Source organism: Bemisia tabaci, chromosome 3, assembly GCF_918797505.1.
Source record: "Bemisia tabaci chromosome 3, PGI_BMITA_v3".
Taxonomy (NCBI): domain Eukaryota; kingdom Metazoa; phylum Arthropoda; class Insecta; order Hemiptera; family Aleyrodidae; genus Bemisia; species Bemisia tabaci.
In genome coordinates this window covers 19,328,283-19,355,936 of record NC_092795.1, presented here as the reverse complement: position 1 = coordinate 19,355,936, position 27,654 = coordinate 19,328,283, and the positions used below count along the sequence as shown (strand labels likewise).

Below are 27,654 nucleotides of genomic sequence, written 5' to 3'. Positions count from 1 at the left end.
GACTGTCAAGTAATATGTATACCTATTTTGAAGGTTGTGAAAACTGGAAGACATAGGTACTGAGGACGTTTTAAGTTTTTCGGTTTCCGGTATACGGTCAAGGGGGGGTTTTGTTAAGGGGTTTTTTAATCAATTTTTTTATAAGAATTATTATGGTATCGCGCGTCGCATTATGCCTATCACCGCACAGTGGATCGTGTCAATTATAGAGGTCGGACATGAAATTTTTTACTAAAAATGCAAATTGTGATGTTTAATTCGTCACATTTTGAATTTTAAGGGGTACTTTAGGAAGGAAATTTCACGAGGAAACCAATGGCACCAAAAGAACCTTGAAGTTTCGTATGAACGGAGTTATAAGCGTTTAAAGTTCCAAATTTTGTCCGACCTGTCCTATGAACTCGATCCACTGTGCGCCGTGTTCCAGCCGCATTTTAGGTAGGATTGATAAAAAAAAATATCCGAAAAACACCTAGTAATTTAATATCTGGCGTGGTCCCATTTTTTTATTCTTTAAAATTGAAACAGTCCGAAGGCAAGGAGAGTGGGCGTGGAGGCTTTAATGTAAGGTTTAATCAAAATTCTGAGTACTCAACAAGCGTGATGGGAACAAAAGATGAGAAACAATAGTTCGAACTCCTGATGGATGCAGATGTTTACCTACTCGTCAAAATTAATCTTAGGTATGCCTGCATTTTCTCCGATTTCCGATTCCAACATTTTCACCCTTCATTCCATTTCAATTCGTAAATTAATACGGAATGAACGAGAAGATGACTGGTAGGATATGGCGTGTCCCGAGATGGATTAACAAAATGGATCCTGTGCCTCAAAAATGTCAGAGCCAATTCTAATCCTGTAGTTTTCAAAAAAATGCCAAAGCTAATCACGATTTCAGCCATCTATCTATTGATGTGTCATTTTATGGCAAATTTTCTATTTATCTCATTATAGTATTAATTACCAAACACATTTTCATTTGTACTTTTTTTTGGATTCTGGGCTTCCTCAGGATTCACATTTTTGCGGGCGCACCAATGAATAAAGAGAAAACATATCGATAAGGACAGTAGGGCTTTTAATAATTCCGATATAATTTAAGGTTTCAATCCTGACTTTCCGAGAAAAAGACTCGTAAGTCTATTCAGCACTGAGACTTTCTTTTTCCCGATTGCAGCATTTTTTTGCGGGAACACGGGAGTACCTATTCTTCCTCTCAAGTCCGATCACGTATGATACATCTATCTTATTCTTTTTTATAATCTGATCCTGAATTTGTTATTGCGTATCAACCTTCATTTACCTCATCACAAACGCATGAAATACGGAGAAACTGAAACTATACAGATTAATTCACGATCAGTAGTTTACTGTAAGGCGATAGGATAGCCTAAGACGCACTGGAAAAAAAAAAAAAAAACATTGGATTTAGAGTCCAGACTCTTAAAAACATCGACAAGAAAAAATACTCTTGATTTAATCGGATTTTTGCTTAGATCAAGAACCAAGCATCTTAATTTGAGCGGATTTCCTTTCGATTTAAGCTTAAATCTGATTGAATCAAGAGTATTTTTTCTTGTGAATGTTTTCAAGAGTCTGGACTCTAGATCCAATGTGTTTTTTTCCCTTGCGCCTGTGGAGCCTAGTTTTGCCTACCCGCGGATTTGAAAGCGAATCTTTCCGTGCCGTCCCGGGGTAATTTTGTAGGCACAATGCGTTCAGAACGCTTGTATTTAGGACGCAAAGTACGGTTTGTCCGTCGGTGAAATTTCATCATTTATAAATGTAACGCAATTGGAGATGAGGCGGCAACGTCATGCCAATATACTTGATCCTCCTTCAGCACACCATTAATGAGGGCTTTCAGGAGTCGATGAAAATTCTTCCTCAACTGAAGGTCACTTATTTGCATTAAAATTAGTTTATTGACAGTAGAATGGTCACGAGGATTTACGAGATGGTATTTCATGATTTTCTTTCAATATACTCCTCTCCTTTCTTCCGATTCCCCGTTAGTAGAAATAGAGGAATGAAGAAATTCAAACTATTTATCATGCAGAAGACGCGTTTCATTCACGTAGCACGGTTCGAAATTCATCGAAAAAATAGAGATCTTTCGTGAGCTCAGTGGGATTGTTTTCTTTCATATTGCATTCCTCTTCGTTTTAATTTAGGGTCTTAAAAATTGCACATGTATATACTATTAGCGGAAATCCTCGCATGCAATTTATTTTGCTGGTCTTTCTATGGTTTCAAATTGAATGAATTATATTACATCCGAATTGGGTGTGCTATGACAAACGAAGATGAAGAAATTCGGTTTAACTCTCCGATATATATATTTTGAGAGCAAAAATCAGCCTAATTTCAACGAAAGCGTAAATTATTGAAATATCGGACAGGTCCGAAACTAAAACGACCGTAGATTTTTTTCCCATGATAATTTTACACAAAGGACAGAAAAAACAAAAGAAAATTTTCAGAATTAGTCCATAGGTACGAGAAAATTTTTTTCAGTCTACACTGAAGTCAGTGAATTCGAAGTCATGCACAAAATCCGCAATCAACGTGATCAAATTAGCATTTGAAAATGAACTAGGAACTCGGGAAATCAAAAAAGTCAGATGCATGAAGTTCCTATATTACCTTCATTTTGCGTATTTTTTGAAATCGCCAAGAAACTTGTAAAAAAAGATCAGATTGCGAGATTTGCAGGTCTTATGCACACCAAAACGAGTTCAATAAGCAAATTAAAAGAGTTAAATTTTTGGTTTTTTGCTGAATAGGACATCGGAATTAACGGACAGAGAAAAAAGTATTATCGAAATAATGTGTTTTTTTTTTTAAACTTGAAACGTATTGACGCGATCGATCCTACCCCCTGAAATTTTGATGAAGTGAAAATTTGTGTACTTTTGACCCTACTTGGTCGATTGGTCTTTTCCTCTCATCCTCTTTTTTTACACCGTAAAAAACTTACTTGCAAATGTTTGTCGTCTATATATGTTCGTGCCGCTTAGAATTAAGGGAATCGTCGAGAGAAACGACCAGAGAAAAATCTAACTCGAGTGTTCTAACAATACAACCATAGACGGATGAACGGAACTCAACTCAACTAGGCGCTCCTTCGTTTCGAAGATTATGCAATCTAGACTACTCAGAGGTTGATATAATTGTATCAAACGGTCTGCCCTCAACACGAGCGTTTAACTCCGATTCTTTGATACAGTAAACCCATCAGACGTTGCAAATATTCTGATGATTAAATTCAAATTATCTGGAAAATTTGGGACCAATTTTAACAGAGACACCGCAAGTCACATCGAGTATGATCGTAGATTTTCGAGGTTTTATTCCTCCTGAAGCGACTCAACGTTAAGCACACAAAGTTTAACAATTATCTTCACGTTCAAGACATTAACGTTTTTGAATGTTCAATGAGAGAGAATTTACGACTATTTGCTTTCGAAACTACTTCTAATACGTTTTTTTCTTCAAACTAAAACTTGGTTTGTTTTTGTCAAACTCGGTTCATTTGTGAGTGTTTTTCTTTAAAATTTTCAGCAAATTTCTGTGCAATGGATTTTTTGATGTGGCTGAAAATGTTAAGGAAAAATATCCAGAAATTCCTTTAAAAAATCGTCCTTGAAATGCAAAATAATCGACCGTATCCGATGTTAAGACGACGTCACCCCTCAGCGCGGTAGTGCATTAGTGACGTCACATCTGACTCAGTCTTCGGGCCGAGTTAGAATAAAGAACTCGGTTCATTTGTAAGTGTTTTTCCTTAAATTTTTCAGCAAATTTCTGTGCAATGGATTTTGATGTGGCTGAAAACGTTAAGGAAAAATATCCAGAAATTCCCTAAAAAATCGTCCTTGAAATGCAAAATAATTGACCGTGTCCGATGTTAAGACGACGTCACTCCTCAGCAGGGTAGTGTATTCTGCCGTACTAAGGAAAAACGCTGTATGAGCCTTCTGGCGTTGCCAAATTTCCTTCGATAAAACACGAATTTACAGGGAAAATTGTGAACATTTTTTTCTAGATTTTTCAGATAATTTCGTACTCAATTTAATCTAAAATACCTGAAAATGTCAAAGAAAAATGCGCATGGATGTCGTCATAAAAACGCGTCTTATCAAGGGAAATTTGGCAACTCTCGAATGTTCATACGGCGTTCTTCCTTAGCACGGCAGTATTAGTGACGTCACATCTGACTTAGTCCTCAGGCCGCGTTAGAATAAAGAAGATTTGGGTGTCAGAGTGTGATGCGCTTGGGGAAATTTTGAAGTGTATTATTCCGACTGAGAGAGCAGGCAAAAGGGTGATAATGACCAGCGAGAGGAATCCAAGGTTCGGGAAAAAACTCCTCGTTATTTATAATAGGATTTGGACGCGACTCCGGGAAAGCCTCGCGGCAGACGTAGCGGCAGCGGCGCGGCGCGAGCCTCCTCCGTCGGCAACAGAAATAAATCGTGTGATAAGACGCGGGGGGGGGGGGGGGGGGGGGGCGTCGGGCCGGGATGAAACGAAGAAGAGGTAAACCGAGGAAAAACAAAGGGAAGTTAATTGGCCGAAGAAACAAATCTGCGCGCCTTCGCCTCCATTCCTCGGATTTGTTCCCGAAACGCGAGCGGCGCCAAGATTTGCCGAAATCCGTATGGAAAACGGAGTTGAGATGATTTTGACAAAACTGTATTGGTGCAAGGTTACCTATGTCCTCTTTCAATCGAGTCATCAAACCCTCTTTAGCTTTCTTTGCTTTGCTCCGGCAAGCCCAGCAAATTTCAAAGTTCGGCGCGACCAGTGACAGTAATTGGACAGCTTCAGGGAAATTCAGATGCATGAGATCCTCAATTCAACAATATTTTCATAAATATAAATTCGTCAACCCATTTCCGTTCATGATCGTCGTTCTCCAAACGAAGAAACTCATTCGAAGTAAAATAAATCCAAGCATACCTGGAAATTAGTCATACATGTACTCTCAGATTCAATTCAAACCGAACTGCATTAAATCGAAACAAACGAGATCATCATCATTTGGAGTTCATTTTCATCGAGTCTTCGTCGTAAGGGCGTATCTCTTTTTCCATATTAGTCGCGGAAAGCGCAGAGTTATAAGGAGCACAGGGCTTACGCGGAAATGAAGATACACCCTCGCGTCAGAACAGTGACGAATTTGTCCGCACGCCGCGCCGCACAGTGGATCGAGTCAATAAGAGAGGTCGGACAAAATTTGGAAACTTTCAACGCTTATAATTCTGTTTATACAAAACTTTGAGGTTCTAAAAGTGGTTCCATTGGTTTCTTCGTGAAATTTTCTTCTGCAAGCACCCCTTGGAATTCAAAATGTAACGAAATAAACATAAAAATTTGCAGGTTTAGTCAAAAATTTCATGTCCGACTTCTCTAATTGACTCGATCCGGTGTGCGCCGTTAAATCATTTTTCGCTGCGATGCTCTTTGCGCTACATGGGTAATGAAAAAAGTTTCAAAACCAATGTCCATTCAAACTTTGAAGAGCATGTTCACTATAAGAAAGATACGCGCATTATTTTGACCCGATAAACAATTTTCCAATTAGGTCATTAGTAATCGAAGGACTTTTCCTCGATCAAGACACCAATTTCCGAATCCGCGTGTCGTATAACTGTAAATAGAATTTTGAGCCACTTCAGGAAAACGCTCTCAACCTATTCCTCGTCTTTATATTTTACCTTACTGAGAGACTTTTTACATCTTGTTTTTCCTCGAAAACTAATGACCTTCTTAAACGATAAAAAAGAAGACACTTAATGAGATGAAATTAACAGTATCTCCTATTTTCGGCTGCGTTGCTCATGTAGTCCTTAAAGCACCACTAGAAATAAAACAAATGGAAACGAACACAATAGGAATATAGTGCAAGAGAAAAGGAGCGCGTTGATGACGGCGCAGAGATACAATTATTCGTGCTTGATGGATGTCCGTGTTGCGTTCGCAAAATTGAAGGCGCGATGGCGCGAGGCGTGAGCTCTTAATGCTCCGCTCTAAACTTGCCAATGGGGCGTCGCGCGTCGCTGAGATTTGGGAGAAAAGTTAAAAAACGAGGCCAAATTACGTCTCTCCTATCTTCGGCTGTGTTGACATTCGATTTTTTCTCTTTTTTTTCTATTGATGGTTGTTTCTTTTATACAATATCTGAACCAATATCTGACCTATATCTGAGGCTCTTGTGTACCGAACTACCGACACCTTACATAACCCGCGATTCGCGTGTTTTTAGCAAGCCTCGGGTCAATTCGACCTGGCTTGGGCATCTAAGGGTCAATGACTCCTACATCTGAGAGTAGTAACATTTTAAAAAACTCCGTGCATATGTCTACCAATCAACGCGTCCTTTCGCTTATGAATCTTTATTTATTACTCTGTGCTCATCACAGTTGCATCAAACTTTGAGCCCGCGGCATCTGGACAGCACGCGACAAACTTACCTTTCGAGGCTCCGATTGTCTCATTTAAATAGAGTTCAGCTTAAATTAAGGCTCATTGTACATATAGAAACCTGACAACTTTATTTTTAGAAAAATTAAAGTGCAAGAAATTTTAAGTGCGACCTTTGAAAATAGGTGCGGCGAAATTTAATTTTGACGATGAACGCTGTGTTCTGCCGAACGGTGATAGATGAGCGACAGGCCGCGCATTTTTTTCACCAAATAATGAATAGTGTCTTCGAGGTTAAGCAGTTTGTCAAGCCAGGGTTTGATTAATAAACAGATTGCTTCAAACGCCATTCATCACATCCTCATGAAAAAATCATGCCGATCCTCAAAACAGTATACTGTTTTTATTATATCTGTGCAATGATAAACAATGCCACACTTTACTTAGATTTACTTCGACATCTCCTCAAGACCCCTCTTGAAACATATTTGAAACATATTAAGTTTTTCAACATGGCACAATACGGCACCACCCCAATCTCAACAAACGTTGCTGATGGTTTTCCTTGCTCGCATGCACGCTCTTCACTGACGCACAAAATGAGGAACTTCACGCAATCGGCACCGAATGACCGCACTTTGCTGCCGCGATAGTGAGAGAGCACATAAGTTTTGGGGAACTCAGCCAATTTTCATACAGCCATTGCCGAGAGTATTCTGTTCAATTCTTTTTCTAAAACTAGACGCCTTAAAAGTTTGATGAATTTTAGTGTCTTTTAAAGCTACCTACCTGGATCAGATTGAACAGAAAGGAGCCATGCTGCTCTATTTTTTAAAAAAAAGTGACAGTCATTTTGCGTCATTTTGAGCCGGAGTAATCCTCGGTTTCCAAAAGAGAAAATCAAAATCTGTAGGAATTTTGTTGTGGTTTTGTCGGTCACGGTCAAAATATTCAAAGTCCTAGGTAGATTTCTGATCGTAGTTGGGACCCGATTAATAGGAACGGATTTCAGAAACTACACAGAATGATCCAAAAGTTCCACACCACCCATACAACCCCTGGGGTTACCCTTTTCCAGAGTGTCCCCCTTGATATTCAGGGGAAGGGGCCCCAAAAGTCATCTCCTCCGTTTCGTTTTAGATCTCTACCTACATGTTTTCAAAATTTACAAGGGTAATGCTTGGAAGTGGTGGTGCTAGACTTTTGGACGACCCTGTATCAATACAGATTCTCCTATTCCTTGAAAAGATAGTAAACTACGTTAGTTCGGCGGCGGATCCAGCACTTTAGCATAGCCTCCACTTAAACCTGCATTAAATGATCGATTCTTGTCGGAGCACCTGTCCCTTCCAAGAATCGATATATTTCCATAGGTTTAAATTGAGAAAAGCGACACTGGAAAAAAAACACATTGGATCTAGGGTCCAGACTCTTGAAAACATTGACAAGAAATAATACTCTTGATTCAATCCGATTTTTGCTTAAATCAAAAGAAAATCCGCTCAAATTAAGAGGCTTGGCTCTTGATTTAAGCAAAAATCCGATTGAATCAAGAGTACTTTTTCTTGTCGATGTTTTTAAGTGTCTGGACTCTAGATCCAATGTGTTTTTTTCCCAGTGTGAGAAAAACAATGTTGCCAATATGCTGGATCCGCCGAAGCGTTAGTTTCAAAAAACTTCGCGAAATCGCGACGGAATACACTCGAGGAACTTCTGCGTCCCATTGTCGGGGAAAATACTCGACGGGGTTAGATCGGAGACTCGAGGACGCGTGTATTGGCGCGAGTTTCGAATACACAAGTCGGGCCGGGCCGGGGCCGGCACAGTTTTCGACGTAATGAAAGTCATAGCCGAGTCGACCGGGACACGAAGTCAATTCAGAGGCTGGCGAGTTAAATGCAATCGGAATGTGTGGCGAAGGCGCCCGCGGTCGGCAGAACCGAACATGTCCACCCCGTCATGAGCCGCGGAACCCCTGGGGACACGACGATCCCGGGACTCACCCCAAAATGGACACCGGGAACGGGCTCAAGGATAGAAGGGACAAAAGCCGAAGAATCGGCATGCGGCACTCAACTCAACGCCGTGAATACGCAAAGTCGGTGGAACCGGGGGGGGGGGGGGGGCGCGAGACGGGTGGCACTGGTTGCATACGAGTTCAGGCTCGGGTCTACCTTCCTCCGGTTGCCGCGCGGGGGGCGGGAGGGGGGGGACGAGACTTATTGGGTGTAAGTTGTGATGCTGCATGTGATTCACGGCGAGAGCATTTTTGATTCGCGGCGAGGCGGCGTTGATAGCACCCTGAATTCCGGAGCCTCCGACTTCCAATTATTGTCATTTCGCCCCGACGGGAGCGTCGCGCGATTTTGTCCCTGCTCTTTTGATTCTCTCGCCCGACGACTTATTGCATTTGTGAACGCTTTTCCGCCCAGGATATGTTCCTGCGTTGGGGAGTTTAAGGAAGGACCTATCTGCACTAGAGTACCTATACAGGGAGAGTATGGACAACTCAAAATATGTAGCTCTTAGGACCCAAAAGGGTAGGTAACCTTTGAAAACAAAAAATGTCACTGTCAATCTTTAGGCTCCAATATCAAACGAAAATGGACAAGAAAATTCATAGGTAAGCATTCTTCTGCAAAAATGAGTAAGTTTACGCAAAAACCAAGTCAATACGTGCTTTACCAACGACTCCTGGTAAAAATTGGCGATAAGAGCTGCGTTTCAAAATACCATAGGAATTCTTATAGCCGGCTAAAGAAGGCTACAGAAAAGCATATAGCTGGCTGTAGAATGCGGAGAAAATCATACGGCCGGGCTAAACGAAGCGATAAAAAATTATGCAGCCGGGCTATAGTTCCTATCGCTGGGCTTTACACTTTATATCGCCTGGCTTTTGATTTTTCTCCATCGATTATAAAAGGCTATTAGAAATTTGTGTGCTTTGGAAATCATTAAGTTTGATACGGAACCATCTTAATATTTACAAAGCACACGTTATAGTTCCCTTTAATATATACACATTTTTTTTTTTCATCAATTAAAACGAGAATAATCCATACAGGATGTGCAAACATTTCAAAATCATGAGTTGAATAACGCTGACTCCGCCAGATTAAATATTAGAGCATAACACAAAGCGGAGCGGCGACGCATTGGCGCCTACAAACCCAACAGGGATACTTCACGCAGTGCGCAACGCGTGAAGTATCCCTGTTAGGTTTGTAGGCGCCAATGCGCGTTTCGCGCTGGCTGCCGGCATGCCGCACCGCAGCGTGCCACGGCGCTTGAAGCAACTATTTCACACCAGAGGTATTGCACAGTATCACACGAAACTGATGGCGCTCTAATATATCAGGAATGGCAGGCATCCATCAAAAGTACGGAGCTTTCCTTGCAAAATAAATCAAGATACTATGGCCCAAAGAGAGAGCAGTGGTCCAAAAACTCACTAAGTCCTAGCATCCGTAATTAGTGATTTTAGCATACACTTTATCGCCTGGCTGTGAGTTGCTTAATCGCCATCGGCTATAAAAGGCTATAAGAAATTGTGTGCCGGCTATAGAAGCTATTGGAAATCTTACAGCCGGCCGTAGGTACTTCTATGGTATTTTGGAACACAGATTCTACTGACAATTTTTACCAGGGACAGTTCCCAACAATTGTGATTATAAATCACTATGATTAATTTGAATTCATAGATTGCCTACCCTTTTGGGGTCTTAGAGCTCCATTTTCGACATGTCCATACTCTCCCTATATAGGTACTCTAATCTGCATCAGGGGTGACATCGGTTTAGAGGTTGGGGTAACTTGTAACTTGGTATTCGCCTTCGACTTAAATATCGTAACTCAGAAAAAATGGAGTAAGGGACGTATTCATTGTCACTCTTCAAACAGTTTCTTTATTTAGAGAGACCCTAAATGGTTTACGATGTGATTATGGAAAGTTAAAGGAGATCTTTGATATATTATCCTAAAGAGAGCGATTTTCATAGGCCCCGGGTATAATTTAAAAATTTGGCTTTGGGAATAGATCCTTGCAGGGAGTTGTGAAGATTTGCCCCTCCAAAAATTTCAAAATATTCAGGATTTCACAAATTTTAAGGTTGGTCCGTACCTGCCTTAAAGTTGATTAAAATCATTTTCTCTTTTACCCGTATTTTGTATTCCTAATCATTTTCAACCCGTAAAGATCAAAATCTACCGTCATAATGTTAAACTTTACTCAAGGGTTGTAAAAATGTGTTTAATGTCTTTTTTATGATGCCATATACCTGAGTCCTCATTGAAACTCTCTGTACCACAACCATGTGGCCTCCCCTGGCATAAAAGTTGTTTACGGAAATTCTATGAATACAACCCTAAAGCGCATTCTAAATATAGCCGTTTTGCCAATCAGTAAAAAATTGTGCATTGAATAACATGCCAGTGAGAGGCTAAAAAGGAGCCAAGAATATTTGCAACATTGAAATGGAAGGAAAAGTATCAAGTTATACACATACTCTAAACATATTTTTGATGTCCAAACAGTTTTCTGCGTCTGCGAAGTTATCCTCGACTTTAAATTGGACGTATTTCTACCAAACAGACCTATGTGGCGATGAGAAATGTGGGGGTGTGCTCTAGAAATCTGGATAAGAAGCAATGTAAAAGTGGGCGTGGTTCCTTTTGAAGAATTGGAAAAGCGGGATATTGCATTCTATCAAAGAGACCTATGTGCAGCTGAGTGCGGAACTCATGAGCCGCGGGCATGGCAAGAGAGCCTTGTGGACAGGGCTCATGAGTTAAAGACCACGCTGCCGGGCATCGTTGCTCCCGTCATCGTCGCTGACGTCACTGGTGCTTGATTATTATCATTCACCCTTACGCAAAGAGACTAACGAGCACACCCCATATTTCTCACTTCCACATAGGTCTGTTTGGTAGAACTACGTCCAATTCAAATTAAGGAGTATGAAAAGCCGCCTGAATGAAACGCAATGATCACGCTATTCATCGTAACTGCGTGTATGAAGTTACTTCAAATAGACGTGGAAGAGAAATATTTGAGGGGAGGTGTATAAAATGAGAAGTATTCAGAGAAAAATATGATCATATTTAAAGTAAGAGCGCGCTCTATCAAATGTATCGTTTGCATCCGTCCTATAGCTCTCACCAGGCTTTATTTTTCACACCATATTTTTGCAAGCTTTCAGATAAGCCAAAGTTTTAAAGCACGCATATTCCTCTTCAAATGTGTGATTTTTTTTTACCCTAAGTGTGGCGATATATCGAAGATGAACCCTCCAAACCACGCATTTCGCTTACGGTGTATTAAAATCTCCACCCCATTTTATTTTTTTGAATGAGAACAAATCAACATCACTCTTTGAAGTTTTCCAAGAATATTCTTTGCACGGAGATGGGAAATCATAGAATTTTAAAAGAATTGAATTTTTGTAGTTTTCCTTATAAAAAACCAAGTATGGCAGGAAGTCTGCAACGTCGCAAACCAAGATACGTGGTTTTGGAGTCTAACCGTCGAGATCCTACTCACGATATAGCAACCTCTCTGAGATCTGTTCAGGGAAGGGCCTACAGAGAAATTCCTCAAAAATTTTAATGTCCCAGCAGTTACAATCAAAATTAATCCGCAAAGTAATCTTGACTAGTTTTCTGCGTTTCTGGTTTCACGCTAGTGGCGCAGCTATTTGCCAGCCTTCAACCCTCCACCCCATCCCCTATGACACCATGTGAAACAAATGTGAATGTGTCAGCGAGTCTAAAACTTATTCCATTCATTTAATCACCCAACTTTAAATTATTGGCCTCGGTTCAGAGGTAGGGTCTCCTAGGTTGGTGGGAAGTATCAAGACGGAAATAAAAGGATGATTTTTTAAAATTTTAATCTCTGAGGCTCGAATGCTATCCCTCATTTGGACGTATTTATGCCAAAAGGAACTATGTGCATAGGGTTTGCGCGAGACAAAGTTCCTTTTAGCATAAGTACGTCCATTAGTTAAAAGCAGTTTATCAGTTGAATAGGCTTGTAGGTTAGTAACACGGAAAGCTTCTTTTTAGGGTGTACAACTTTCAAAATATGAGAATCCCTCACCACTGGTTCTTCATTGTGTAAGAGACAATCACTACTAGTTCTTCACAGTGCAAGAAAGATACTTGTTTTTTTAGTATTTTTATTTTCATTCATGCAGCGATTACTGCGTTTGGGTATTTTTTCTCCTTTTCGGTTTTTAGTTTATTTTTGGGGGTAAAAGATAAACAGACTACGGAGGCTTGTACAAAACACCGTTCATGTGACTCATGAGTCAGAACTTGTAAAAAGAGCATTCCTCCCTACGAAATTGTTGCCTTTTTTATGAAATGACCGGACCAAGTCTTAAATGCTTTCCCTCTCCCCTCTCAGTGCCGCATGCAACTAAGCTGGGTTCGGATCGGGTTTTGAGAAGGGCTTACTGAGACAGTCCCTGACCCTTTTCTCACCGGCTGCTTTGACTCTCAAGACGATCGAGCAAATGTAGTCTCACAAAGTTTAGGAGAAATCAGCGTAAAACTTTTCCTTCACCCTTGAAAGCTGGCCGGAGAAGTTAAAGCTTTTCTGCCGGGCATGTTTGAAAGTTTTTTGCAGCTTTGTCAATACCTTTTGATCAGGACAGAAAGGGAACATAGGATAGGAAGGTTTCAGCTTTACCTTGTCGAGTTACCAGCAGATTTGATTAGGTTGGGTTACGCCAGGTCAATTTAGCCCTCTCCGACTGCGACTCGCCGGTCAACCAACCATTTAAAATTTCCGCTCCTATTTCAATTTTTCGAAATAAAACGAACAACAAAGTGGCTTGAAATTTATGGAGAATCTGCTCACGGGAAGAAAAATTGAAGAAGTTTTCAAGAAATAACGCTGCCTAGTTTTCCAAAGAAAAAATTAGGTACGATAGGAAGCCTACAACGTCGCAAACATTGTCTCGCATACTTTGGCCAGCGATATGTTCATCAGCAAAAGTTTTTCGGCACGTTAAAATAAAACTTCGGGTCTATTAAGTAAAGAGGTCAGTTTGCGTAACTGAGAACTCAATTCTCAGAATGATAAAGCGCTTATTTGATTTTAGCTTGATTTTGGCTGATTATTGAAATCGATAGACAAATCGATAGACATAGAGGATTTTTATCGGTCGGAAGGGGTGGTCGTCATAGGCTAAGGGAGAAATGATGGAAAAACTATAGGGTCTCTCGTGGGTTTCCATCAGTTAGTCTAATACTCGCCTCCTTTCTTCATGACGACCATCCCCTCTGACAAATAATATCGCTCTATTGAACCTTCATCTTCTATGTCTATCGCTATGTCTATCAATTTCAATCATCAGTCGGCCCCTCAGCTTACTGGTTCACAAGCAGTGTGTTTTTTCTCTATTTGAGGACTTATATGTAAAAATGGCCGATGTAAAAAATTAACTTTTCAAAACACATTCAAAAAACTGTTTTGGCATCGAGAAAATTTTGAGAAAATACTTGAGATGTGATCTTCGAGATCTGTACATTATGCCAGAGCCAAACATATTAAATTTTTGTGTGAACAAAACAGTTTTTTAAGCGTATTTCGAAGAGGTAATTTTTCACACCCCCACACATATGAGGCCTCATTTGCATTGTTTTGAAAACCTGGTGAGGGATTAACCGGTTTTGTTGTTGATTGCAGACAGGTGGAGATCTCGGCAACGGAGTGGAGGAGTGAGCATGGGCTTAGTGGAGCGTAGTAGATGGAGTTAGTGATAATTGGGCCGAAAAAGGCAGGAGCAAGCGACGGTGACGGAGACGAGGATGGCGCTCCAGCGCGAGTGCCTCCCGCTAGGGGGGCCACGGGGGCGAGTTCACCCCCCCTGATGGCCGTGCCCCGACCGCGGAGCTCCCAGAGCCCCCGCCCGCCGCCCCTCCCCCCGCCTGCCCAAGCCCCCAAGCCACAGCAGCTCCTCGACGATGGCTACGGTTCCTCCAACAGCTCCCCCTACAGCATCGGTAAGTGCAAACCAAGACTCATACTTTCAACCCATAGACCGTATTCGATAACGGTTCGATGTATCGTTTGGTTCAAAACAATAGAACATATCCTCAAACCAAATTGTACAAGGATTTAAGTTGGAAAAGCTGAAAATGAGAAAGTTCCTGACAATATCACTTTGTGTTGGCATTTGATACTCAAAAGAATAAAAAAATCTGTTACAACATACCCGTCATCTCAGATTTCTGAATTTTCTCTTGAGGCTATGTTTATGTTTTGAACCAATCGATATCGATACTATCTCACCGTTTGATGTATCGAATACGATCTATAGAGAAAGAAAAAGAGGTGTTTGCATCTTGAGGTTTGTTTACCCTATGACGTAGGTCGGTACAACCTGGTCAGCTAAATCCGGAATTCGAAGTATGAAAAACGGACCATAATGTCACATTTTTTGGCTTAAATCAACTCATGATATAATTTCAAGCACTTTATATAGAATGACTTTTTTCCATAAATCGCACCATTTCCGAGAAAATCGATGATAAACGTCGCTGTACCGACCTGCGTCATCTAAAATTCCAAGATGCCCGAAATACAAACACCTCCTTTTTTTCCTCTATGCTTTCAACCTATTTAACCATAGTAAGTTGGAATTTTTCAGCCAACGTGCGTTGAAAATCAGCATAAATCTGAAAATCTCAATACAGAGGGAAGAAGATCACATGAGCAGAATTTTCCCTCAATTTCAGGAGGCTGCGCTTAAACTCGCAGGCTCTATCGAATTTTGGCTTTACTTCTCCGCAGTTTGTGTGTTTTAATGGGCTGAGATAATCACATTGATTTTTAACAGATGAGCATAAAAAAATGTTCATGGCCATTCATTTGTTAGTCGTCAGTAGTGTCTATGAAAACTGTCAATTGGCCTGTTGCAAACTTTTGCTAGAGCAAAAATAAGAGTTGTTTCTTATAGATAATGCCTCAAAAATCACGATGAGCGTATCGGCAAAGTCTGAAATGCACTCATAACTTCACAGTCTGCGTAAGAAATTTGCGGTTTTTTGAGCTTCCCGCTTCAAAAACGATACTACGGCACAGGTGAACATTTTGTAAGAGGAGTCGTTCCATCGTCGGCAATAATCATCATGGCCGACGCCAATCCGCCAAAACACGTTTGATGGGACGAGATAACACCTGAACTGAATTAGACCAGATAACAATCGGTGTGTTAACGTTCATATTTTCCACGCCCGAATTGATTGACCTTGAACTCTCCTCGAATTACGCGCGGAACTGCGCGCAAGCGTCGGTCATGATGAATATCGCCGACAATGGAGCGACTCCTCTAACAAAATGTTCACCTGTGCCGTAGTATCGTTTTTGAAGCGGGAAGCTTAAAAAAACGCAAATTTCTTACGCAGATTGTGAAGTTATGAGTGCATTTCAGACTTTGCCAATGCGCTCATCGTGATTTTTGAGGCATTATCTACAAGAAACAACTCTTACTTTTGCTCTAGCAAAAGTTTGCAACAGGCCCATTAAAAACTGTGCGATAAAATCCTAAACGATCGATTAAACGATTAAAAAGAAGATAACCGAGCACTGAGAGGCTCCTGAAATCACGCATATTGAAATCTCCTTCAAAAATGGTTGATACTTCCTTACATTACCTCTGTGTTCGAATAGTGGTATGTTTGATTCTACTCACTGTGAACTGAACAGTGTCTCTGTTTGTGGTTACTTCGACTACAATTTGGGACATTCCATCCGTGAATGTACAAGATGGAAATCTAGTTAACTTTCACGAGGTGTGCTTTTCCACGTACTAAACCACGCATTCCTGAATATTTTGGCAGTAGAAGCTTGAAGAAGTATTGATTGAGCAGTTCAAGCATTTCTGTAATGGACCATTAGACAAGGCACGAATTCAAGCATTCTAATACATGTTTCTTGACCAGAATTTCACGTAGAACACGATTCGCGCAACGAAAATTACTGAAACCAACTCCTAACGAAGATATTAACCTTTTTATTTCACATTGGTTTCGCAGATTTTGAACTGCCCGCTCACAAGAAACTCAAAGCTATACGTGAGTCAAATCGCGCACTTGAACGGTTTCAGCAAGCTCCTCAATCGAGTAATGTTCGTTTCCCACAATTTGTTGTTCAAACCATAAGCGATTTGCTACAGCTGAGCCAAAGCGTCAAGATTGAGGTTACCAGATTTTTATATCGCAAGAGACTGTCATGATAACGTTTAGCGCGCGATGTGAATCACGCAGAGCATTGAGTTTTCATGAGCGGGTGGTTTGAATTTACACATCAAGAATAATTAAATATCTTTGTAAGGAGTTGATTTCGGTAATTTTCGTTGTGCGTATCGTGTTCTATGTGAAATTGTGGTTAAGAAACATGTATCAGAATGCTGAAATTCGTACCTTGTCTAGTGGTCCATTGAACACTCGCGGGCACTCACACGGTGATTCTAAAAAAAAAGCTTAGGCGCTAGAAATGAAAAAAACATGAAAAACAGTAAAAAGTTCTTTAATCGATCCTTTTTAAATATTGGATTGAGTTATAATTTGCTGAAAAAATTAAATGCTTTAATATTTTGGAGCCATGAGATTTTGATTGGGTCAGTTTAAATTTTTCTCCTCTCGTATTTTTGTTCCTGACGGTCTTAAGTCTTTTTAAGAGTGACCGACTCAATTGTAATTTGAAAAAGCTTTCCGACTTTTTTTTAGTCAATTATTACTTACATACAATTTTACAGGAAATCACATTACGCTTTTCAGTTTTTGTCCCTTGGCTTATTGATTATTTTAAAGGAAATACTCGAACAATAATCATGCCGGATGACGGAGACAAAGGTGCTCTGAATTTTCAGGTTTTGTTTATAATTAATTTCCAAGTTATTGCATTTTCATCTAGTGAACGGATCAGCAAAATGCATATCACAACGGTCTAATTAATCAATTATACACATTTTTTCGAATGGAAACCCTGGTAAAAATTGGCAGTAGAATCTGTGTTCCAAAATACCATAGATCTACAGCCGGCTGTAAGATTTCCAATATCTTCTATAACCGGCTACACAATTTCTTATAGCCTTCTATAGCCGACGGCGATTTAGCAACTCACAGCCAGGCGATGAAGTTTATGCTAAACGTTACTAATTTAGGATGTTAGAACTTAGTGAGTTTTTGGAATACTGTGCTCTTTTTGGGCCATAGTATCTTGATTTTATTTTGCGAGGAGAGCTCCGTACTTTTGATGGGTGCCTGCCATTCCTAATATATTAGAGCGCCTTCAGTTTCGTGTGATACTGTGCAATACCTCTGGTGTGAAATAGTTGCTTCAAGCGCCGTGGCAGGCGGGCAGCCAGCGTGGAACACGCATTGGCGCCTACAAACCTAACAGGGATACTTCACGCGTTGCGCAATGCGTGAAGTATCCTTGTTGGGTTTGTAGGCGCCAGTGCGTCGCCGCTCCGCTTTGTGTTATGCTCTAATATTTAATCTGGCGGAGTCAGCGTTATTCAACTCATGATTTTTAAATGTTCGCACATCCTGTATGGATTATTCTCGTTTTAATTGTAGAAAAAAGATATGTATTAAAGGGAAACATAACGTGTTTTGTAAATATTAAGGTGGTTCCGTATCAAACTTAATGATTTCCAAAGCACACAAATTTCTACACAATTTCTTATAGCCTTTTATAATCGATGGAGAAAAAGCAACAGCCAGGCGATAAAGTGTAAAGCCCGACGATAGGAACTATAGCCCGGCTGCATAATTTTTTGTCGCTTCGTATAGCTCGGCCGTATGATTTTCTCCGCATTCTACAGCCAGCTATATGATTTTCTGTAGCCTTCTTTAGCCGGCTATAAGAATTCCCATGGTATTTTGAAACGTACCTCTTATCACCAATTTTTACCGGGCAATGAAGAGGCTTTGCTCGCATTCCATTATCCGATTCAGAAAATTCAGATATTCTTGCTCCCGGAGCAATAGATCAAATTTAGAATACCACTATGCGCTTGTATGTTTAAGCTCCAATGTTCCAAGCTCAATATTATCTACGATTCATATCTCCCTTGCCCCTTGTTCCTTTGTCGGGATGAAAATGGACTTCAGAACTTATTTCTGGGGTCAAGAGGGAGTGTTCACCGTCATAAACCAAAATAACAATTTCCCAATCCGACATGACAGAATCACTTTTTTGAAAAATTTGCATCACAGTCCTCGTCCTCGTTGAAGGTCACATATTGATGGTGAAGCTACACAACCACGTATTTTAGCTTGCAAAGGTGTAGACCTACTGTCCAGTTATATGTTCTAAAGAGAGTCTGATCATATTTGTTTGCGCAAAATCCGCAAGATTTTCTTTGCTCCGCGTGTGATATTTCCCCAAAACTCCACATCAATATCAATTTCTCTTGATTTCGAAGCTCTAAAATCTTTTTAAAAAAATACACTATGAGCGGAAATTTTGAAACACTGCAATCGAGATACGTGGTTTCATTGCACCGTTGATACACTGGAAAAAAACACATTGGATCTACAGTCCAGACTTTTGAAAACATTGACAAGAAAAAGGACTCTTGATTCAATCGGATTTAAGCTTTAATCAAAAGAAAATCCGCCCAAATTAAGAGGCTTGGTTCTTGATTTAAGCTACAATCTGATTGAATAAAGAGTATTTTTTGTTGTCGATGTTTTTAAGAGTCTGGACTCTAGATCCAATGTGTTTTTTTTCCAGTGTATGTGTGCTTACTTTCCGAATATTTTTGTGAGGTAGTTATCCATTTTCCAAGGAACAGGTGGATGACGCATAACATCGGCCGACAGAGCTCAAACATCCTGGAAGGATTGGAGAAGGTGATCATGAGAGCGGATACGGGGCAGCAGGAAAATTTCGATGACGAGCTCTTATTAATTCACTCGAAATACCCGAGTGCATGCTTTCCTAATCATCTTACTTTTATTCCACCGCCAAGCCGGGCTAACCTTGGTTCCGTAATGAAGGGTTCTGTTCCATGTAAGATGCTCCGCAGCGCTGCTCCCCGCAGGGATGTCGGCGGAGTTTCCCGCCGCAAAATTCGGGGATTCCCGCCGACCCGACAACGAGGGACGTGGAATGTAGGGCTGGAATGCAGGCTAACCACGTAGAATTTTATTAGTTCCTCCTCATCAACCCCCTGCTTTGGCCGTGTCGTCTCTCGACCCCTAAACCCGCCCCCTTCTCCTCGTACCCCACCGCTATTCATTTTTCAAGACATTTCAATCATTTTTTTTTGCCCCGATACCTCGATCGACGATATCATCGATTTCTTCCCCGTGTTTCTTCCCTGCGCTGGGAGCGTTTCACACACTTGGGTATTGTCTCACGCATCCACGCAATGGACCGCTAGACGGATTAAGCACTACGACACCTGTTTTTTCTTGAATATTTCTCGTAGAAAGCAGTAGAGACGTCAGAAATTTTCAAACGTAGGTTTTAAGTGAGAAGTCGGGGTTTCTTATTGTCCTTCGTTCTTTTAAATACATTCTCCGAAAATTTCGCGCATAATAAACAAGCTATACTCCTTTATAATATACAGGTGATCCAGGATTAGACGACCGGACTGCAGGCGCCGAAACACCTCCAAACCCCCACTTTAAGTTGAGTTTCCGATTTTTATTTCTTTTGATCATTAATGAATTTGGGGCACGAAAAGACAGGAAAGTACAATTTTTTATGAGATTTGATTCACAACCGTTGCCAAAATCCGAGAAAAACGATTTATTCTCCGAAATTTTTTGGGGAGGGGGGCGCCGTAGCTCCCAACGGGGCACTTTTGAATAAAAACTTTATACAACAAAACAGTCTTATTTTGACCTATAGAAAGTAGAAAGAAGAAAATGACACTCCTATATTACGTTGAATGAAGCAGATGAAATTTATGAATTCGTAATCAAAGCTAGACCCTCTCGATCTTCAAGATTATATAATCGGTGATGATTGATTATTTCATGAAAAACGAAGTATCTGTTTAGGACAGGTTTTACCATCTCTGATCTGTAAATTAAACAGTTAGCACTCCTTTTAGGGATTTTAGGGGTTGTATGGATAATTTTACGGTCCGAATGGCAATTTCCATGTTCCTATGGGACGTTTTGGAAGTAAGAGCTTCGCCTTCCTGTTGAAATTCATAGTGCGTGTCGAAGATCCAGACCTTCAACTCGTAGCAAAAGGTGACAGAACCTTGCCTTGGCGGCGTTCCGACTGAAACACCGAAATTTACATGTTCTGAAATTTGAATCATTATACATACCGCTCTCTCGGGTAGGACGTGAGAGTTGAAGTTGAACTCACCTGATTCTCACGGGGGGGGGGGGGGGGGGTTGGGGGAGTAAATGAAACGCGGAAAATTCATACACCCAACATTTGTATCCACTTTGGGTGCGTCGGAGATGTGAGCGACAGGACTCTGATGGGATAACCATGCACTCAAGCGTGTAAGAAGATAAATGAAAATCTCCCGACGACGACGGCGGCGATGGCGCAAAGAAACGAAAAGATGTAAAATAGTCGGTAATTGAAAGAAATAAAGCGATAACGGAACTTGAAGAGGGAAGCTCCGGAGTTTTTGTCCGGATGACAAAGAGGAGAAAATTCCTTATAGCGCTTCCACTCCCGGTTTTCGCGCCTATCACCGTCCCATCAACGAAAGCCGTGCGGAATGCCTACCTTTCCAGGCGCGACCCAGCGGTCCCTCCGCACTTGATGAGACAATGATGGAGCTGAATGGAATATTTCCGTTTTGGAAATTCTTCTCCGGATCAGACCGGGAGACCGCCCTTGAAGAAGCGGCAAATTCGATTCTACCTCGTTCCGCAAGATTAAAGTGTCATTTTCGCCCGCACTGAGCATGTTGTTGCCCTGGGTACGGAGAGACATGACTCAATTTGTGCGCCAACTCTTGAAATCATGGAGATGTACACACAAAAGAGCGTAATCTAAAATGACACGTCCTTTTGCTGGCAAATTGATGTTACATGTGTGAAGTTGAAGTTAGGGTGAGTATAGAGATAGGGAGAATGAAGGTATTCAAAGCGTTAAATTTAAAAATTGAAATGTACTAGTGCTTGTGCTCATTCAAGGACAATTCCACGCACATGTCGGCGCAGCTTAAGATAATTACAATAATAATTGTCATTTTATTTTTGTAATTATACTAGATTAAGTGTAGAAAAAATGTACATACTCGTAAAACGCGTGACATTCCTATGAGCTGCAGATTTTAGAATTTGGATTCCTGATTCCACAAAAATTCGCATTTTTCTGCCCTACCTTTACGTAAAACTGAGGTACAGCGAGAGAAATAGTGGCAAGAAGGGACTGTTACTGTCAAAACCTCCCAGAATGCACGGCGATTTTTAGCTGAGTGCAGGCTAAAGTATTTCAGAGGTCATTCTCGAAGAATATGAGGATATTCCGCTTTTAGGGAGAGTTTCTGCCAAGGATTGAGTCTTTCTCCATATTCTGTGAATGACCCTGGAAGGTAAAAAGGAATATCTCATATCTAAATCTTTGATGAATAAATCTTGCACCGGTTTTTATTAGTTTGATCGAACGGAGATCACAGAATTTTAAAAAAAAATTACTTTCATCTCTTAAACCCTCGGACAGAACTTTTTCTTTCAGATTTGTAACTTAATTACGTTAGAATAACACGGTAATCCAGAAGTGCGCGAAAGGTCTAAGAAAATATATGAGGATTGCGCAAATAGAAACCTTAACATCTGCCTCAGGAATACGCGAATTTAAAATGAAGTTAATATGAGGTAGAGGTTTGGCAAAACAGGAAACAGGTGGAAAATAAGTACGCATTTTTATGTTAACGCTAATTTGGGTTAGTTTGTTTACAAGTCATCGATGATAAATGCCGATCGATGCCTTCTGATGATAAATGAACTGAAACGATTGAATAGTGGTCATTGGTACGGAGAACTTTCCTAACTTTTCTTGGAAAAAATATTTAATCGGGAGAAACGAAGCAACGTTGGAATGCTCGTACGGCATCGAAACCAACACGGGCCTTTAAGCTCTATTATGCGATTATTCTAAAGCGAGTTCGAATAATCGCACCAAACAGTGCGGCCGTCATTGAACGTACATTAGCGCCTGCAAGACCTCAGTAATACTTCACGCATTGCACCAAACAGTGCGGTCGGCGTGAGGCCCATAGTAGCGCCTCAAGACTGCGTGAATACTTCTCGCATTGCAGTTGGCGTTAAAAGCAGGCATGCTTTAGGCTGTAGGACTGCGTGGCATCATTTTTGACTTTCTGCTCCAGTTTTTTTACCATAAATAAAGGGATAATATGTATTCTCATTATAATGATTCAGAAACTTGGATGATATTTATTTATTTTTTTTTGTTACATTAAAAGAAAATTGATCGAGCGGAAATATCGCGTCGAAATTTTCGATACTTTTATTTGAGAAATTCGCGGAAACTTTTCAGAAAAACTGTGTGTAGCTTTTGAAAAACCTTCATTAAAAATAAAACATAAAATTGGTGCATAACGTTGCAATCAGAGAAAAATGTACGCTTTCCTCCTGATGTACCTGTCGGGTTTTGAATCCATTAATGTCTTAAAAAACTTGAACATGGTTGTGCTACGATTTTTTACGTGTAGTTTTCTTCAGTGGTGCTATGAGGGCTATCCATAGAAGAGAGATATGCCCGCAAATGAGGAGTGAATGAACACAAGTTAGTCCGGTACACTATACCACGCCCGCGCACTTTGAAACATGTGAGTTTCCAGTACCAGAAAAATTCGCGCAATCCTATGCATCTCCTAAAACGTAAAAAAGGAGGCATTCGCGCAATCTTATCACAGCCGAATAACATAATCTCAATTTTTCCCCATTAGTCACAATTTTCATGAGCTATTCCGCGAAAAAGTCAAAAGTTGATTTTTCCTGAAATGTTACAACCTGGATTTCGCTGGAGGTCTTGCAATTTTTGCTGTTGTTTTGATATCAGGCCCGCGTTGCTTTTTTTGCAACGGATACCGTAACACGCTCTAAATTGCCCTTGCACGAAAGTCTAAGTCCCTAATTAAAATGTCCCGTAGCGCGTATCGGAGATCAATAGCAGCAAGTTCAAAAGAAAAGCCGATCGAAGGAACAAGCCGGCATGAAACAGGAAACCGGAAACAGGAAACATAATTATTAAGCCGGGGACTGTTTCCGGAAAAGCAGAGCTTTTCGCCGCTATTTAGATGTAACAGCTGCGTTGTCAACCGCTCGGGTATTCGTACACTTTTTCTGCTGTGATCAGATCCAAAGCTACATTTTTTGAAAATCTTAGGAAAGATAATTCTATATTCTCTGCAGCAAATTTAAAATTTCAATTCCAATATTTGCTTTTCTCACCGGTGTTCTTAGCTGTAATGACCACATGGACAACCCATTGACGCAGCAAATTTTAAGTATCCCTTTTATCATGCACTGGAAAAAAAACACACACATTGGATCTGGAGTCCAGACTCTTAAAAAAATCGACAACAAAAAATACTCTTGATTCAATCGGATTTTTGCTTAAATCAAGAACCAAGCCTCCTAATTTGAGCGGATTTCCTCTTGATTTAAGCAAAAATCTGATTGAATCAAGAGTCCTTTTTCTTGTCAATGTTTTCAAAAGTCTGGACTGTAGATCCAATGTGTTTTTTTCCAGTGTGGCAGGTTGTCTCCCACCTGGATTTTTCAAATAAGCAACTGAAACTTCAAATTGAGCTGTTTTCCATTTTCGCTTTGCATTTTCATTAGCACGTGAAAATCAATTTGAAAACTTGAAACTACAATAGTTTTAGACACGTTTTCTAACTTTTTCATTCATGAATTACATAAATCTCGATACAGGTTGAGTTTAACAAGTATCATGAGCAGAGCTGGTAAATCAATTTTTGCCTGTCAATGCTCGAATTTTGGTAGGATTTGGGCATTCACAAGAATTTCAGCGTGAGGCTTTACGCCTAAAATTCCTGCATAAAATTACCTAAGTAGCGCATCCTTAAATATGCATCACCTCTCCGAATTTAGTTCCACCTTTGTGTCGAGGGTAGTTCACACTTCATTGCACTAGTCTCCCTCAATTGGTGTTTTCAGACTGATACACAGTTTTCCACTTGGAACGTTCTGCTTCTTCTAAAAGATTTAGTTGTTTATTTTAAGTTTTGTCTTCATTTTATCATTTCTCGACTCACAGTTGAATGCTAGAACAGCTTGAATTCATGATGGGTTCTCTAATGACGAATTTTACCATCATATTGCAACACCAGTTGTGTGGGTAATTGTTTGAAAATAAAAAGAAGAGATTTACCTCCTTGATTTTCTCGTGAAGATTGAGACACGCCCAGCTCATTCGTCGGATGGAGTCTCTGTTTCCATCTTTCTCACGAAGGGGTGGAAATGAGACGTCAGTTACATGGTCTTAAGAGAATGATTTTAAGGACACTAAGAAACATCGGCATGAAGCTTTGTTTAGATCGTCTGTTTACAATCTTTTTCTGCAGTAGTTCATTGAGGAAAATGTTGAAATTCGAGGTATTTATAAATGCCATTGTCTTCAGTTTTGAAAATGCAACTAAGTAAGAGACGTACGATTACTAGTTACACGCATTGACTCATTTTTCCGTCATATATTTCCTCATAAAATTTGCCATCATAAAAGAGTCTTTTAAGTTTAGCAATTTTGCAACACAAGAGAAGTGCCTGATGAATTCAAATCGAGAGAAGACACAGGTGTTATCTGACGTTGTCCTGTAGGAACTAGTTTGTCCTGATATTTTTGCACTTTGTCATCCTATTTTGTATTTAAATTTTGACATTAAAATTCATGAGTCTTCAAAATCGCGCCCGTTCTATCCAAGCCTCCGGATTAAGAAAATTAGACGTTTCTAAATCGGAAGGCACTGTATCTCCATCTAAACCCGCGAGGCTTCATATTGAAATTGATAAACAAAGCTGTAGAAATAAAGGCAAAGAGGTAATAGAGCGATTCTATTGGTGGAGGTATAGGAGGGTTCAATGTAGTAGATTGGACATGGACCAAAGGAGGTAAGTTCTGGACTAACAAACGGCAACTAACGAAGAATTTCAAGAATTTATATTCTAATCTTCAAACACACCAAACGGCTTGACGTGAGTTTTTTTCCTGAAAAATTCCTGGTCAAGTTGTTCAGTGCGTTTGAGAAAAAAGTGCATAATACCCATCAATCTCTTTAAAAATTATAGAAAATTCATTTCCGAAATATCCAACGTATACAATTTTCCTTGTTTCAGATTTTTGATGAAAAATGAACCCCGTGTTATTTTCCATAAGGGCCCCAGCAAGTGGGCACCGAGTGGATTGTCCAATCAGAGACGACTCGTAAAAGTAGGGCGTGCCATTCGGCCTGAAATTTTTATCGCGGCTTTTGTTTTCTCTTTGATAGTTTTCCTCCAATTTCTTTCAGAAAAATTAGGGGAGAGTGGGGCAAGACGGGGTATCTAAGCTTTCAGAGCTTCTAGTTTCCAGAAATATTATTGCATTAAGTTGGAATTTTTTCTGTACATGCTTTATACCTTTAAGAATGACATATTGGAAGAATTTTGTTAAAATTCCAAAAGAAAAATGTTCAGAGCCTAAAAAGTGAAAAATGCGAAATTACCCCGTCTTACCCCCAATGGTGTGGTAAGATGGAGTGATCAAAATTGTCTAAAATTTTCAACCAAATAAAATATTCGAACTTTTTTTTAGGAATAAATATTTTATCCGAAGAAATTCGGCAATTTGGGAATACCCATGCGGCGTTCTGCCCTAAGCGCGGCGTTCCTCCTCAGATCGGATTGCTGGGCGTCGCACACCCACCCACGCGCCACGGCCACGCCTCATCCCTGGGTGACCGGTCACTCAGTCAAGCGGGACTCGGGAGTTGAGAGTTTGGGAGTGCATTTTTCTGCCACTTATCGATTCCGCTTATTGCGCTTAATATTTCCGCTCGCCACCGTCTCCGCCGCGTGCCCCGTAGCGGGGAATCCGTCTTGACACCCCGCGGTGCTCCAGGCTGGGGCCCGGGGGCAGCCTCTCACGAGAGGAAAGTTCTGTCTCGGAGTCATCGACCTCCCACTCCTTGCTATTTTTACGCACCTCACCTCTGACGTCCGCATTTCAGGGATCATTGCCCAGCTGTCGTCCGTCCTCGTCAAACCTAGAGTACCAATATAGACGCTATTAGTGGCGACGTCATCATAGGGATTCTCCATTATATCGGATTGGATCTAAACAATAACATTGGCATAACCTCTTTCAATGCTACCAGTGCGAAAAAATCGATTTATATCGCTTTTCTGTGACGTTGCACTAATAGCGTCTATTGAGAGAGTATGACCACTGGGCCCCATGGAGAGGCTTAGGATCCAAAAATGGCGGTGCTTTGTTTTCGTTTTTGTGGATGGGAGGAGGGTCATTGCCAACTTTTGACGGTTATCACCAACCGCACTTGCTGCCAACCTTACTACGTCTAAGATAATAATTCTCAAAAATTGCACACGATTAGCCTTAAAAATATGTAAAGAAGTCGCAGTGGTGCATTTGGGTAAATTTCTCGTTACGATAAGCAAAGAAAACTACATTTTGAGTCATTTTGCATTACATTTGGCGTCCGCCATTTTTGGGTCCTAAGGGCTCCATTCAGCCTAAGATGGCTGAGCCAATCAGAGGTGGCAACACCAGTGGCCATACTCTCTTAATATAGGTACTCTAGTCACACCTCGAGTCCCTTCATACTGAGAGTAAAGACAATGCGAATCCATTTCTGATTGGTTCCCGTATTTTAGGCCTCCACGGTGTCACAAACGGGAATAAAGAGTACACTTTCACCAACTGCAAAGATTATAAACTTGAATGGTCCGGAGAATAGGAGTTACGGCCTCGACGATAGACGATCAAATTCCCGAACCAATTCCGATCAAAGTAGCATCAAAGTGTCGGGAGTCATCAGTCTTAAACTCATTAATTTGCTTCATTTTAAAATGAAAACTTGGCAGAAATGTTTCCTGTGGCAGGAAGTGATGAATGGTGGCACTCCGTTCTGATCTTACGGTGAACAAAAAAGCGCTGCCCGTCAAAATTTGTTGGTAGATGGTGACCACCAGTCGTCAGCATGTCTACTTTGATCGGAATTAGTTCGGAATTTG

General features: G+C 40.6%; 1 protein-coding gene across 3 annotated transcripts in view; it reads left to right on the top strand.

Moving 5' to 3' along the window:
• Positions 1-27,654, top strand: part of LOC109035083 (sodium-dependent noradrenaline transporter) — a 61,771-nt gene that overhangs the window by 1,452 nt on the left and 32,665 nt on the right. For 2 of the 3 annotated variants that reach the window (XM_019048565.2, XM_019048564.2), the window contains exon 2: positions 14,123-14,439. In XM_019048565.2, the coding sequence (XP_018904110.2) occupies positions 14,184-14,439 (256 nt within the window). In that variant the 5' untranslated portion in view covers positions 14,123-14,183. Of the gene's footprint in view, positions 1-14,122; positions 14,440-16,020; positions 16,322-27,654 lie in introns of those variants that run through there. The other variant, XM_072297967.1, reaches the window with a different exon arrangement.